The sequence below is a fragment of the Chiloscyllium plagiosum genome, chromosome 11 (assembly GCF_004010195.1).
Source record: "Chiloscyllium plagiosum isolate BGI_BamShark_2017 chromosome 11, ASM401019v2, whole genome shotgun sequence".
NCBI lineage: Eukaryota > Metazoa > Chordata > Chondrichthyes > Orectolobiformes > Hemiscylliidae > Chiloscyllium > Chiloscyllium plagiosum.
Window position 1 is genome coordinate 67,227,376 of NC_057720.1, and position 16,770 is coordinate 67,244,145.

The 16,770-nt window shown below is 40.6% G+C and overlaps 1 protein-coding gene across 2 annotated transcripts in view; it reads right to left on the reverse strand.

Annotated features, from left to right (window-relative positions):
• The window catches only part of keap1b (kelch-like ECH-associated protein 1b), a 63,982-nt gene that overhangs the window by 12,498 nt on the left and 34,714 nt on the right, over positions 1-16,770 (reverse strand). For both annotated transcript variants that reach the window (XM_043699655.1, XM_043699653.1), the window contains exons 2-4: positions 5,940-6,626; positions 1,377-2,062; positions 338-543 (exon numbers count right to left, since the gene is read on the reverse strand). In XM_043699655.1, the coding sequence (XP_043555590.1) occupies positions 338-543; positions 1,377-2,062; positions 5,940-6,482 (1,435 nt within the window). In that variant the 5' untranslated portion in view covers positions 6,483-6,626. The remainder of the gene's footprint in view (positions 1-337; positions 544-1,376; positions 2,063-5,939; positions 6,627-16,770) is intronic.

Here is a 16,770-nt window from a genome sequence, read left to right on the forward strand (position 1 = left end):
AGTTGCGTTATACATTGGCTATAGGATTGGAGGTATCTGGATAGTGAAGGTTTCCAGGTGGAGAGAACTCCAGATCGTGAGTCTGTCTAGTGCTTCCAGAGTTCATGATGAACTCCATGTATTTATCGATTCAAGCTACCTACATAAACTTGATCTTCTTGGTTGTGGCAAGTGGTAGATTTAGGGAAGTAAGAGAATGGGATTTTAGGGAAAGAAGTGCATCTCCTTTCTGCTGTTGCTTGCTACAGAATGGCTAATTGTACCATCACAAACTTTCCCTCAACCCAGTTTCAATTTTAATTTTGCTGACCTAAGTGATTTTTTCCAAACTACTCACCTGCCCCACTCCTAACAGTGTTCATTGGTGCAATGGTGTTCCACATGTTGTCCTCAGGATGATAACACTCTGCTGAATTGAGGCGATCTGTTCCATCAAAGCCACCAACTGCATACAGAAGGCGATTTACTATTGCAACACCAACACCAATTCTGCTGGTTGACATCGAAGCCACAAATTCCCACTGGTCCTTCTCTGGATCATATCTGTAAGTGCAAATGTACTATCCTAAATATGGCATAAACATAGCTGACATGAAACAAAAGGTATTGTATCAATGCACAGAGGTGTATAGCAACAAACATAACTGGAGGGCAGATTGAAAATAGTGTCTTAATTTAGAAAAACAGGTTAAAATTTCTGAAAGATGAATACCAGTTTGGGAGAATGGTTGTTCAGATGTATTTAATGAACAGGGTTAGAAGGGAGACTTCTAAGAAATTGAAGATACTACCAAGTTATTCACAGTCCAGGGTTATGAGGGAATTATTTTAGGATAAGTATTATTTCAAAATATTATAACTGTAGTTTAACATTTCAAAATTGTATAATTTATAATCCAGCATAACAACTTTTAGGTTGCAAAAGTAAGTCTTAGAATATAGGAAGAATGGACAATATGTAAACTTTATACATTAAAGGTCATATTGGTGAACACTGCTGTTGCTTTCACTGAGCAGAACTGAATGATGGCTGGTTGTTGTGAAACTCTTAGAACTATGCGCACAAGGCAGGTGTAGTTACAGAACTAAAACAGTCAAAAACTGCCAAAAAACAAAATTTGCATCAACTTTTGACTATTAAAGATCAACAAAATAAATTTAAATGCATGTAAATTCTTCCCTTTTCTTGATGGAATGCAGAAGGATGTAATACACTATGTGATGACTGATTAAAGAAATTTCCACAGGGTCTACAGATGAAAGTGAACAGAGGTGGGAGACACCAACTAGATTCAGGGCTCGGGACTTAGGAAGTGGAGAGAAGAGAAACAGCAATGTTTCAATTTTCTAAATTGTTAAAATATAGTGTGACAAACCTTTCTACAGAATTGTGATGGATACAGCCTTCAGATCCACCAACAGCATAGATCATTCCATCTATCACTCCTCCTCCAACCCTGTTCCTGGGAACATTCATTGGCGTACAGGGGGACCATTGATTGTTCATAGGATTGTAACAGTCCAATGCATTTGAATCAGTATTGCCATCCGGCGAATTATTTCTTCCTCCTATTGCATATAAGAGTCCATGAACGGTGCAAGCAGCTAAACCGCTCCGCGGTAAAGGCATATCTGTCAATCGGATCCAACAGTTCTCCAAAGGATTGTAAGCTTCCAGAAAATTCAGTGATTGCCGATAATAGCCTCCAGCTGTGTACATTAACTGAGGAACATTTGGTGACCTGCAAGGACAGGCCTTGGTTGGTTTGTGCAGTGTTAGCTCCTGAAAGACTTCCACAAGGTAATCTTTACATTTGGAGTCCATTCGGAGTATTTCACACTTCTGCAGTTGTGTTTTCAGGAAATTTGGAGTCAGAGAATGGCACCTTACTGCATTCAGCAATGCATGGATATATGGATGTCTGTTTTCACAGTCATATTTTACCCATTCTATACAAGCATGATAGACCTCAGACTCACAGCGCACGTTCAACTCATCTCGGCTGATTAGGCTGACCAGTTGGCATTGTGTAAGGTTGAAGAATTCTTCCTGTTTTGCTACCTATCATAATGGTATAATTGAAGATTGCTTATTCTTGAATCTAATTTAAAAATCAACTTTTTCTAATATGCAAGATACAAAATACAAATAAACATGAAAATGCAAGAGCACCATGTTGGTGAACAGTTACAGGAAAAATATTCAAATCATGTTTTAAGAAAGTGATTCAGTCCCAATTAACATAAACACAATCCATTACCATCTATTCCAGTTTAAGATATTACTAATTCAAGCCAAACACAAATTTACAAACTAACTCTTGGTGAAGAAAATATGAAATCTATGTGATCACAAAAAACATAAAACTTTAAGGGGTTTGATGGGGTACTCACCGAAAAAAAACTATTCCCTGTTTGAGGAATTTAGAACATGATTAGGAGGTTCAGAATTATGATCAGCTGTTTAGAACTGCAATTTGGAGAAATCATTGCATTCAAGTGGTTACAGATTTTTGTAATTCTCCATCTTACAGAACTATGGATACTCAGCTATTGCATACATTCAAAACAGGATGTTAATTTATTTGATTACCAAGGGAATTAAAAGATATGGGATAATGGGGGGTTAGGTGGAGTTGAGGTAGAAAATCAGCCGTGATCTTGTGAAACAATGTTGTAGGCTCAACAGGCCAAAATGGTTTACTCCAGCTACTTAGTTTTCCAAGTTTTATCCTTTTTATATACATTAGCCTCGATCCCCCACTTTAATTGAAGCATTAAGATGTGTCCTTTAATAAAAAAGGAATCTCTGTCAGAGTTATTACTTTCTGCTCACGCCCACCCTTCCAAACGTTCTAATTACTCTGAATGGAGAGGACTGATTCGTCGATTTCGGAATTCATATTTGAAATCAGTCACTGCCATGTCCATTGAAGAAATTACTTGCCTGCTAGAAATGCTTAACAATTGCACAACAGCAGGGTTCAAATACCTCAGCTCTTAGAGGTTGTTTGAGGATATGTTAGCACTCCAAAATAGCACTCAACCAAAGAAACGTCACAATACATCAGTCAAAAACTAAGAGGGGGAAGGAAAGGTGCAATGAGTTCAATGTGATATTGCAACACTGGAAGTTGTATTGAAATCTGAACTTAGCCCTAAAAGATTAGACACCTTTTTGAAATGTGTGTACAGATGTATCATATCGAATCAGTGTTTTTCTTCAGCAGCTTCTAACTTCAGTTCTTATCATGAATCCTTACATTTAGTCTTTTCACGCCTGTCTCTTTATTAACAGCTTTAAAGTTCTTTAGTGTAACTGAAAAATTCACGAGCATTTTGATTGATACCTCAGTCTCTTGTCACATTTCTTCTAGTCCTCAATTCTTAACTTTCTTTCTGAATAATGCTCTCAACTCAGAACCATATTTAGTATGCAGAGGGTACAGCACAAGCTGAGCTTTCAGAACAGAAGTGAGAATGGATTATGAAGGGGCAGCAGTAGTGTCAATGAATATTTAGGGGCTGCATGCACTGGGGAAGAGAAACACGATAAAAGCTTAAAAAGGAGTAAAACTTAAATCTCACAGGCAAAACCTTATATTGGAGATAAGCCACACTGTATTCTCTCCTCTCTTTCCCTGACCAAAATGGAACATAGGATATTTTCATAGGTATTTAAAAGAACTTGTTAAATTTAGGTCACATACTTTTAAAAAAAGTTGCTTATAAATCAGTGGCCAAAAAAACAGCCACTCAAAGAAATTTGAAAGCAACAATGTCGGTTTTCTATTTACTGCTGTTTCCGATTTTTAATCATTTTAGCAGTTCATATTTTGGGAAATCAGCATAAGTGATCAAATAAGCAAATTAGAAAATTGTGCAGAATGATATATCAACTGGCAGGCATTTCAGTTTGTCATATTTATTAATGCTACATATTCATTACCAAAGATATATTTATCTTGTTTGCAATAATGTATTGATCTGCAGAAGTTGCTGAATCATCAGTGGTCACTTGACATCACCTTTCAGTTATCAGAAGAACATAAAACACAGATTTTTGAAAGTATCTATTCTCAATCAAACTTTTGCATATTTTTTTTCAGATAGACTCAGATACACAGCACGGAAACAGACCTTTTGGTCCAACTCGCCCATGGCTGACCAGATATTCTAATTAATCTAATCCCATTTGCCAGCATTTGGCCCAATTCGCTCTAAACCCTTCCTATTCACACACCCATTCAGGTGCCTTTTAAATGTTGTGATTAAACCAGTCTCCACCACTTCATTCAATACACACATTACCCTCTGTATAAAAAATTTTCCACTTAGATCCCTTTTAAATCTTCCTCTTCTAGTTTTGGACTCCGCTACCCTGGGAGAAGACTTTGTCTATTCGTCCTATCCAAGCCCCTCATGATTTTATAAACTTCAATATAAGATCACCCTCAGCCTCCGACGCTCCAGGGAAAACAGCCCCGGCCTATCAGCCTCTCCCTACAGCTCAAACCTTCCGACTCTGACAACATCTTTGTAAATCTTTTCTGAACCCTTTCAAGTTTCACAACATCCTTCCTTTCACAGGGAGACCAGAACTGAACACAGTATTCTAAAGGTGGCTTAACTGATGCCCTGTGCAACTTCAACATGACCTCCCAACCCCTATACTCAGTGCACTGACCAATAATGGCAATACCGAACACTTATTTCACTCTCCTATCTATGTGCGACTCCAATTTCATGGAACTATGAACGTGCACTCCAAGGTCTCTTTGTTCAGCAACACTCTTCAGAACTTTACCATTAATGTATAAATCCTGCCCTGATTTGCCTTTCCAAAATGCAGCACTTCACATTTATCTAATTAAACTCCATCTGCCACTCCATGGCCCAGTAGCCCATCTGATCAAGTTCCTGTTGTACTCGGAGATATCCTTCTTCACTGTCCACTACACACCAGTTTTGGAGGGATCTGTAAACGTACTAACCATACCTCCTATGTTCACATTCAAATCATTTATATAAAATGACAAAAAGCAGTGGACCCAGCACTGATCCTTGTAACACACCACTGGTTACAGGCACCCAGTCTGAAAAGCAACCCTCCCTGTCTTTCCTACCTTTTAGCCAGTTCTATATTCAAATAGCTAGTTCTCCCTATATTCCATGTGATCCAACCTCGCTAACCAGTCTACCATCCGATACCTTGTCGTACCACTTCATGAAGCACATTTAGATCACATTCACCACTTTGTCTTCATCAATTCATCAAACCACTTCTTTACTTCTTCAAAAAAACTTAATTAAGTTAGTGAGACATGATGTCCCATGCACAAAACCATGTTGACTATCCCTAATCAGTCCTTGATTATCTCTTCTCTATCATAATCAGGATCTAACCTAGCTTCCTTGTCAATGCTCACAGGCACAATGAACCAGTTCACAGCCTCCATCAGACCCACAACTCCAGCTGTTTGTTTACAATTCCCCAGCCCAATGTCATATCCCGGTTATTACTGCTCAGCTGATAATATGACTATCCATGAGCCAACTACAAAGGAGCACACTAATAAATATGGAAGACTTACTGACTGGACTTGCTTCAAACATTGGTCAAACGCCTAGAATGATCACCTTACTGCAGGCTAAAAGAAACCAGGAATCTGGGACTCTTTCTCCCAAAAGGCTTATTCAACCAAAAGGCTTACTCAACTGAAATTTTCAAAACTAAGGTTGGTAGTTTATTAGGTAAGGGTAACAAGGAATATGGATAAATTCACATAAATCAAATCAAAGTCAACTACAATCTGACTGAATGTCAGAACAAACCCAGGAGATATAACAGTCTCCTCCCGTTCCCAGGTTCGAAAAGCAGCTTTGATGTTTCAATAACCCATCCAAAATTAAGTAGAATAGCCATTATTTGTACCCACCTCACTGAAATGCAGGTATATATACTCTCTTGCCTTTTCACTCAACTCTTGGCAGCCAATTTCCTCAGCAAATGAGGCGATACCAATGGCATTACTAGGATCCAATTGTTCCACTAGGAATTTGCAGCATGCTTTAACAACACTATCTATCTGATACATCACTGCTCCATTCATTACATGTAGCACGCATTTCTCTCCCACCGTAATACTAGCTGTGTATGCAAACTCGATCAAGCGTTGCATTACTTTAGGATGAATGCCCACAATGGGTATAACCTCCATTCCACATTCTTTCAAACCATTGGTAAACATGGCCTTGAAAACAGGGCTGCAGGAGGCAAGAACAATCTTGTGTGCAACAAACTCCTCTTCCAGAGCATTGTGCTTCACCTGAAGTGTCACATCACAGAGTTGCTTGTTTAAGCGTATCTCATTCATTATTTTAAAAGCTTCCACCGTGTGGCTTTCTAGTGTGTAACTGAAGTAGCGACTAGCATTCTGTGATGGCATCACTTCTGCCGGGCACCCGGTTGTCATCGACATTTCTCTACCGTCACTGTACGCAGATCATTGCTTCTCAGGAAAAGAAGCTGAAATTGGTTGCACTGTGGAGTGGGTTCATTTTGTGTCCATTCAGGTTGGGTCCATTCTCAGCTCTGTTTGAGAATAAATCACTTCCTTTGGCATCTAAGGGAAGAGAAAAAAAAATTAATGAGAGAGGAAAGGCAATTAGGTCTAACAGAGTTGTTTTTTCAGCTAGATTAACCCACCTTCCCATACTCAATTGCTTTCTTCCTCTTGAGTCTATGCTCTTCCCTGGTCACTCAATTCACAGCTAGGTTATTCTTTGGATTGAAAAGGTTCATTTAACAAAAGGCTCTTATCTCATAGCTTAATGTTCAAACTTTTCCACTTTGAAAATCCTTTGAAACAATTTAGAACTTAACATGAAATTTGACCAATGCCAACTCATGCAAGAATTCAAATTGCACATTTTCGTTTTTAGCAGCAACCCATTTTCACAGTGATAAAGACACCAAGGAAACTGACCACCAGAATACCAGGTGTCAGGACTGATATCTTGCATGAAGTGATCAAGATTAGTAGTTAAGAAAGTTTTGGGTTTTGCCTCTGATAGGTATTCTATTAATATAATAGTCATGGTGACTTCTGCTTGTGGGTTAGATATTTTATGTTCAAGTATGCTCTAATAATGCTCAGCATCTAGTTTTAAGATAACGTAGCTTCCTCCTGAGCAAAATGTTGCCTTTTGTAGAGTCATACGCTTTTATATCTTGCAGATTTAGAGATATTGGACTCACCATGAAATGCTAAACTGTCTTAGATTAGATTACTTACAGTGTGGAAACAGGCCCTTCGGTCCAACAAGTCCACACCGACCCACCGAAGCGCAACCCACCCAGACCCATACCCCTTCACCTAACACTACGGGCAATTTAGCATGACCAATTCACCTAACCTGCACACTGGATTGCGGGAGGAAACCCACGCAAACACGGGGAGAATGTGCAAACTCCACACAGACAGTTGCCTGAGGCGGGAATTGAAATCTGGGTCTCTGGCGTTGTGAGGCCACTACATTCAAATCATTGTTTGGAACCCCAGTCAACAAGAACTCAATTTTTTCATTCAATCTCTCTTCTGCACTTCAAAACTATAGGAAAGATGTTGTTAAACTTGAAAGAGTTCAGAAAAGATCTACAGATGTTGCTGGGATTGAAGGGTTTCAGCTATATGCAGAGGCTGAATAGGCTAGGGATGTTTCCCTGCAACATCGGAAGCTGAGGTTTATAAAATCAAGAGCAGCATGGATAGGGTGAATAGCCAAGGTATTTTTCCCAGGGCAGTCCAAAACTAGAGGGCATAGGTTTAATGCAAGAGGGGAAAGACTTAAAAAGTGGCCTGATGAGCAACTTTTTCATACAGAGGCTGATGAGTTTATGGAATGAGTTGCCAAAGGATGTGGTGGAGGTGGGTACAATTACAACATTTAAAAGGGCATCTGGATGGGTACATGAATAGGAAAGGTTCAGAGGGATATGGGTCAAATGTTGGAAAATGGGAGATCAATTTAAGATATCCAGTTGGCGCAGACAAGTTGGACTGAAGCATCTGTTTCTGTGCCGTATGACTCAATAAAACAAATAATGAATCAGATCGCCTTCCTTTAGCATTACTTTTTCTTAGTAGCTTGTAAATGTAAACATGGCACTTTAGATTCTAGATTCATGCCATATACAGTCTTGTTTAAATGAATGACTGACTACACAAAAATCTCTTCCCTAAATGCGGGATATTCACAGAGAATGGAAGAGTGGGACAGGATAAGGCCTTACCTCTTATCTAATTCACCAATATGCCTGTCAAAGTACCCACTACCCAAAATGATATTCTTAGAAAGTTCACACAAATAAAATTATCCAAATGTAAGGTGCATGGTTGTTATGCCTTGCAGTCAAGATGTTGAGAGTTCACTCTAAAGACTGGAGTACAGAATCTAGTCTGCCCTGCAATGCGGCACTGCATGAGATACCATCTTTCAGGTAGGTTACTAAACAAAAAATCTCATCTGCCTCTTTGAATGTGCATAGAATAAGTGCTGGTACTATTAAGCATTCTGAGTGACTTGGTCAACATTTCTGTCTCAAATGACTGAGAACAGACCATTTTTCACATTGCTAATTTAGAGACATGCTATGTGATTGCTGATAGATTCAATGCACAATCTTCAGACTCTGCCACATGTGGGACAGATGGTGTTTGAAGGATTGGGTCAGTAGGTTATTTGGAGATTTGCTCCTTCTGAAACCTCAAATTCTCTCCATATCGAGAGACTACAGGAATCTATTTGGACATTCTGGAATTAGCTTTCCCCCTGTCAAATCAGTCACAAGCATGTGTCTCATATGAGTTCGTAAGTAGATTTAATCTCTCCAGAAATGTTTTGAGGGCATCCCTAAAGTGTTTTCACTATCCTCCTGTGGTTCTTCTTCTGCAACTGAGTTACAAATACAACGGTTGCTTTGGGAATTTAAAGTCAGGCATATATGAATTACATGCCCTGGCTTTTGAATGTTAGGGAACTTAACTTGGAAGTGGACACTACTTTTGGACCACCTTTTGGATTTGGATAATCTTGTGAAGGCACCATTGGGTGTAGTCCTCCAGTATCTGAGGGTCCTGCTGCATGTCATCCAAATGTCTGAAGCATATGGGGTATATAAGATCACCGCTGCCTGGTAAACCATGATCTTAGTCTTGGGGTGAGGACATAGTTCTCAAATACTGTCTTCTTCAATTGGGCAAAGACAGAGCTGATGGTGAATGTGGTCATCTATGCATCCCTTCATTGAGAGAAAGCTTCTAAGATTTAGAAATGGCCAATATTTTCCAGGATCTCACTGGTGATTTTAATATGGAGGGAGGTGTTTGATTGTGGGATCAAGAAAGAAGAGGGCTTTGTTTTCTGCGTATTTAGTGGAAGGCCCATTTTCTCACTTGCTTCAGAGGATGCAACAATTACCTGGAGCTCAGACTGAGTTAGCGCAAACAAAAGTATTGTTTACATATTTAAGTGCTAAGGCTGAAGCAAACCCACATTAATTATCCTTCGCTGAGGCTGTCAACATTTGAAATTTTCTGAGAAAGTGTGTTGGTTAGGTTAGAGATGGGAAAACATATTGCATAATCTTCCCAAGTCATTATACATCATCCCAGGTATTCACGCCTCACTAACATCAAGCTCTTTCTTGTTCACATGCTGCCATTTGTAATTTCCTTGATAATTCATGTTTAAAATATAACCCTAAAAGACAATTCATTATCCAATCCTCTCTATTACTCCAAAGAATTTGACAGGGCGCTGGATACAGACTCTTCATAATTTGTACACAAGCAGTCAGCTCTTAATCACCAAACCAAGGTCCCATGTGCACATACACACAGAATACAAAGAAATCTATATGAACCTAAGTGGAAAAGACGAGAGCATAGAATCATACAATTATAGAATACATATCTGTACTGGCTCCCCAAAGACCTATCCATCTAGTCCCATTTTCCAATCCTACTGCTATAGCCCTCTAAACTAAGCACTTTCAAATAAATATCCAATTCTCTTTTGAAACCTCCTGTGGAATCCAACTCCACCATTCACCTAGGCAGTACACAACAATTCAGCAGTTTCTCCTCATCTCACTCCTAGCTCTCTTGCTGACAATCTTGAAATTGTGACCCCTAGTTACTGCCATCAATGGCCCAGTAGGAAATTAGTGCTGTTGTATGATTAATCAGAAGGAAGATTTAAAACAAGAGTTTATAATTTAGGCCACTGATAGAGGACAAATATACCTTGAGAGAAACTGCAATCTGACGTTTTTCCTCTGCTACATGTCAAGAAACAATTCCATGCTGAGAGAACAGTCTCCTTAAATGTTTACAAAAAAAGCAAGTGTACATTGTAATGAATGAATTGAATCTTGGATGGAGGCCACTATGGTGCCGAATTTCACCGGAGGGAAATAACTCCGATCCTGTTCTGTTCCCTTGATAAACCCAAACATTAGGAAACTACAGTCCTAAATTTTTACAGAAGCTTGAAATCCCTTTTTCAACTTCCTCAACTCTCAATATTTTAGCAAGTGGATGCACCTTCGGCTGCAGTGGTGATGAGTCACATAGAGCAGAAATACATAATCAAGACTTGGAGTTTAGTTTGTAGTAGTCGCTGCACTGGAAAGCTGATACATAGTAGTGGTAATATCATTTGATTGGTAGTCATTAGCTTTGATTAATGCTAGATGAATGGCCATGGGTTCAAATCCCACCACAGCAGCTGTGATATTTAAATTCAATTAACAAATCGTGAATTGAAAGCTAGTCGCAATGATCAAACTATCAGTGTTTGTTGGTCAAACAATAGCTCCACCTGGTGCAATAACATCCCTTCAGAGAAGGAAATTATCCCCCTTACCTAGTCTGGCCTACATACAGCTTCAGGTTAACTCAACTTACTCTCTGAAATGGTCCGGCAAGTCAAGAGCATAGATGTGCAGGAGAATCGACGTTTCGGGCAAAAGCCCTTCATCGGGCTTTTGCCCGAAATGTCGATTTTCCTGCTCCTTGGATGCTACCTGACCTGCTGTGCTTTTCCAGCACCACACTTTGACTCTAATCTTCAGCACCTGTAGTCCTCACTTTCACCAAGACCATAGATGGTCTAGTTCAAAGGTAATTAGGAATGAGTAACAAATACTGGTCTGTCTAGCAACACCCACATCCCATAAAAAAGCAAAAAAGGAGGAAAAAAGTAAGAAAATAAATCTAATACAATTAGACTTCACATTCCCTGTTTTGGAGAAGGAGATGATTAGGCAGTCCAGAAACAATGTGGTCTTTCCTACAAGAAAACGTGTACATTTAGAGGTGAGAGTGACAGCCTTAGCATCAGGCCATATTTGACTTACTGTGGCATCAAGGAGCCCTAGCAAAACTAGAATCAATTGGGTATCAGGGCAAACTATCCAAATCACATCTGGTACATAGGAAGATGGTTATGATTATTGGAGGTCAGTCATTTCAACTCCAGGACTTCTCTGCAAGAGTTCCACATGGTACTGTCCTAGGTCCAACCATCTTCAGTTCCTTCATCAATGATCTTTCCACTATCAAAAGATCGGAAGCGGCGACGTTTGTCAATGATTGTACAATGTTCAGCGTCATTTGCAACTCCTCAGAGACTAAAGCAATCCATGTTCAAATGCAACAAGATCTGGAAAAATATCTAGACTTGGGCTGACAAATCACAAACAATAAAGAAAATTACAGCACAGGAATAGTCCCTTCGGCCCTTCAAGCCTCATGGATCCAGATCCTTTATCTAAACCGGTCGCCTATTTTCTAAGGGTCTATATCTCTTTGCTCCCTGCCCATTCATGTATCTGTCTAGATATATCTTAAAATGACGCCATCATGCCCACCTCTACCACCTCTGCTGGCAATGTGTTCCAGGCATCCACCACCCTCTGCGTAAAAAACTTTCCATGCATAACTCCCCTAAACCTTTCCCCTCTCATTTTGAACTTCTGACCCCTAATAATTGAGTCCCAAACATTGGGAAAAAGCCTCTTGCTATCCACCCTGTCAATACCGCTCATGATTTTGTAGACCTCAATCAGGTTCCCCCCCTCCCCGGCCAACCTCTGTCTTTCTAATGAAAATAATCCTAATCTACTCAACCCTTCTTCATAGCTTGTCCTCTCTATACTAGGAAACCTCCTCTGCACCCTCTCTAAAGCATCCATATTCTTTTGGTAATGTGGCAACCAGAACTGTACGCAGTATTCCAAATGCAGCCTAACCAAAGTCTTATACAACCATAACATGACCTGCCATCTCTTGTACTCAATACCCCGTTCGATGAAGGAGAGCATGCCGTATGCCTTCTTGACCACTCTATCAACCTGTGTTGCCACTTTCAGGAAACAATGGACCTGTACATCCATATCTCTCTAAACATCAATTTTCCCCAGGACTTCTCCATTTACTGTATAGTTCGCTCTTGAATTGGATCTTCCAAAATGCATCACCTCACATTTGCCCAGATTGAACTCCATCTACCATTTCTCTGCCCAACTCTCCAATCTCTCTATATTCTGCTGTATTGTCTAACAGTCCCCTTCACTATCTACTACTCCACTGATCTTAGTGTCATCTGCAAATTTGCTAATCAGTCCACTTATCCCTTCCTCCAAATCATTTATGTACATCACAAACAACAATGGTTCTACCACAGATCCCTGTGAAACACCACTGGTCATCGGTCTCCATTTTGAGAAGCTCTTTTCCACTACTACTCTCTGTTTCCTGTTGCCCAGCCAGTTCTTTATCCATATAGCTGGTACATCCTGGAGGTAAAAACAATGACTGCAGATGCTGGAACCAGATTCTGGATCAGTGGTGCTGGAAGAGCACAGCAATTCAGGCAGCATCCGACGAGGTCGGACAAGTCAAGGGGACAGTGCGGAGCTGGAAGTTTGAAACTAGGATGAGGTGGGGGAAGGGGAAATGAGGAAGCTGTTGAAGTCCACATCGATGCCCTGGGGTTGAAGTGTTCCGAGGTGGAAGATGAGGCGTTCTTCCTCCAGGCGTCTGGTGGTGAGGGAGCGGCGGTGAAGGAGGCCCAGGACCTCCATGTCCTCGGCAGAGTGGGAGGGGGAGTTGAAATGTTGGGCCACGGGGCGGTTTGGTTGATTGGTGCGGGTGTCTCGGAGATGTTCCCTAAAGCGCTCTGCTAGGAGGCGTCCAGTCTCCCCAATGTAGAGGAGACCGCATCGGGAGCAACGGATACAATAAACGATATTAGTGGATGTGCAGGTAAAACTTTGATGGATGTGGAAGGTTCCTTTCTCCCCACCCCCACCCTCCTCTAGCTTATCTCTCCACGCTTCAGGCTCTCTGCCTTTATTCCTGATGAAGGGCTTTTGCCCGAAACGTCGATTTTGCTGCTCGTCGGATGCTGCCTGAATTCCAGCACCACTGGTACACCCTGGACCCCATGCAACTTCACTTTCTCCATTAGCCTTTTCGAACACCTTATGAAATTCGTGTCTATGACATCTACAGCCCTTCCTTCATCAATCAATTTTGTCATTTAGAGTCATAGAGATGTATAGCATGAAAACATACCCTTCGGTCCAACCCATCCATGCTGACCAGATATCCCAACCCAATCTAGTCTCACCTGCCAGCACCTGGCCCAGATCCCTCCAAACCCTTCCTATTCATATACCCATCCAAATGCCTCTTAAATGTTGCAATTGTACAAGCCTCCACCACTTCCTCTGACAGCTCATTCCATACATGCACCACCCTCTGTATGAAAACGTTGCCCCTTATGTCTCTTTTATATCTTTCCCCTCTCACCCTAAACCTATGCCCTCTAGTTCTGGACTCCCCAACCCAGGGAAAAGACTTTGTTTATTTATTCTATCCATGCCCCTCATAATTTTGTAAACCTCTATAAGGTCACCCCTCAGCCTCCGAGACTCCAGGGAAAACAGCTCCAGCCTGTTTAGTCTCTCCCTCTAGCTCAAATCCTCAAAACCTGGCAACATTGTTGTAAATCTTTTCTGAACCCTTTCAAGTTTCACAACATCTTTCCGATAGGAAGAACAGAATTGCACGCGATATTCCAACAGTTGCCTAATCAATGTCCTGTACAGCCGCAACACTTCCTCAAACAATTCTATTAAGTTGGTAAGACATGACCTTCCCTGCAGAAAACCATGTTGCCAATCACTGATAAGCCCATTTTTTTCCAAATGGGAATAGATCCTATTGCTCAGAATCATCTCCAGCAGCTTCCCTACCACTGACGTCAGGCTCACTGGTCTATAATTATCTGGATTATTCCTGCTACCTTCTTAAACAAGGGAACAACATTAGCAATTCTCCAATCCTCCGGGACCTCACCAATGTTCAAGGATATCTATTGCAAAGACATCTGTTAAGGTCCCAGCTATGTCCTCTCTCGTCTCCCTCAGTAACCTGGGATCAATGCTATCTGGACCTGGGGACTTGTCCAGCTTAATGCCTTTTAAAGTCCCCAACACTTGCTCCCTCCTTATGACGACTTGACCTAGAGTAATCAAACACCTATCCCTAACCTCAATATTCGTCATGTCCCTCTCCTCGGTGAATACCGATGCAAAGAATCTCACCCATTTTCTTTGACTCCATACATAAATTTCCTCCTTTGTGCTCGAGTGTGCCAACCCTTTCTCTAGTTACCCTCTTGCTCCTTATAATGAATAAAAGGCTTTGGGATTTTCCTTAACCCAGTTTGCTAAAGATATTTCATGATGCTTTTTAGCCCTCTTAATTCCTCATTTCAGATTGATCCTATATTCCCAATATTCTTCCAAAGCTTCATCTGTCTTCAGTTGCCTAGACCTTATGTATGCTTCCTTTTTCCTCTCAGCTAGTCTCACAATTTGACCTGTCATTCACAACACACAAATGTCAAGCAATGACCATCTCCAATAAAGAGACAATGTAACCACTGCCCCTTTCATTCAATAGCGTTATCATTACTGAATTCCCCACTATCAACATCCTGGGGGTTACTACTGACCAGAAACTCAACTAGACTCACTCTATAAACAACAGTTATAAGAGCAGGTCAGAGGCTACGAATACTGCAATAGGCAACTCAGCAAAGCCTGTCCACCATTTACAAGGTAGTGATGATGGAAGCGTGATGGAATACTTCCCACTTCCTTCAATGAATGCAGCTCCAACAACCAGGACAAAACAGCCCACTTAACTGGCACGTATCCACAAGCATCCACTCCCTCCATCACCGACACTCAGTAGCAGCAGTGTGTACTATCTACAAGATGCACTGCAGAAATTCTTCACTGTTCGTGAGACAGCACTTCCAAACCCACAAACATTTCCATCTAGAAGGACAAGGGCAGCAGACACATGGGAACACCACCACCTGCAAGTTCCTCTCCAAGCCACTCACCATTCTGACCTGGAATATATATTGCCATTCCTTCACTGTCATGAAGTCATAATCCTGGAATTCCCTCCCTAAGGGCATTGTGGGTTAAACTACAGCACTCAGACTGCAGCAGTTCAATCAGGCAGCTCATCACAACTATCTCAAGGGCATTTAGGGATGGGCAATAAATGCTGCTCAGCTAGTGAATAAGCAGCAGTGGGCCCAGAGGTCCACCGATGATGTAATCTAGTAGAGTGCCGAAACGCCTGGAAATGAACCTTCCAGCTCAGCGAGCAAACCTACATCAAGAACCTCAACCTGAGCTACAAATCTTTTCAAAACTCGCTAAATGAATAAAAAAAAGTAAAACAAACAATCAATTTAGGATATTCTTAATTAGTGAATGTCTGATCCACATTCACGGTTTAGAAATACACAAAAATTCTCCGAAGAAGGTATTCAAGGGTTACAGTCACAGCATGAGTCAGCAGCTTCAGGAAAGGAGGCGTGATAAGGGGAAGAATAAATATTTTCTCTAGTTTTCCTCGTGACTCAAATACAAGTTTGGCATGGCACTCAGACATTAAACCAGGAAGATACAAAGTTTATGCTGATTGCCAAACTGCTATTTTAACTAACAATTGCATTTCACAGTTTGATCCCAACCTCAAACAAATATTTATCAGTATACACAAGCAGAAAATGTGATCTATTCTATTCCAAGATGTTGAAGCTGCTACAGCAGCACTGATTATTTCAACTAAGCAGCTAGCTTCATCACATGAATTAAACCCAATCCATTTGATTTAGTAATATGCTATGTGGTGTATTTGTCAATTAATAACTGGGAGCCTCAATTTATTTTATTTGGATATACTCACTTTAACTAAGTGCAAGGTTTTGCACAAGTGACATTGGAATGCCAGTGTTGCTACAATACCAAATGTTTATAACAGTCTAATGAAGAATTTTAACTAACATTTTTATTGTATAAATCCTATTTCAGACCAAAACAAAAATTCATTTGATCTCCAATATCTATGCTTAAATCCATGTGAATTGTGGCATTCCAATCACTTCTCTATTCGTAATAATTCAATGTGAAATGAATTTGATGCATTACAATCCAAAAAGATAACTGATGTAGGAAATGGAGACAACAAATTGGCAAAGAAGAGAGGTATACACAGGAGAAGAATAAAAGGGACATGAGTACAAGAGACTGAGGGTTTGGAAATCTGAACAGTTGTAACAATGGCAATAAGGAAGGAGGAACACATTAAATCTCCAACAAATACTAAT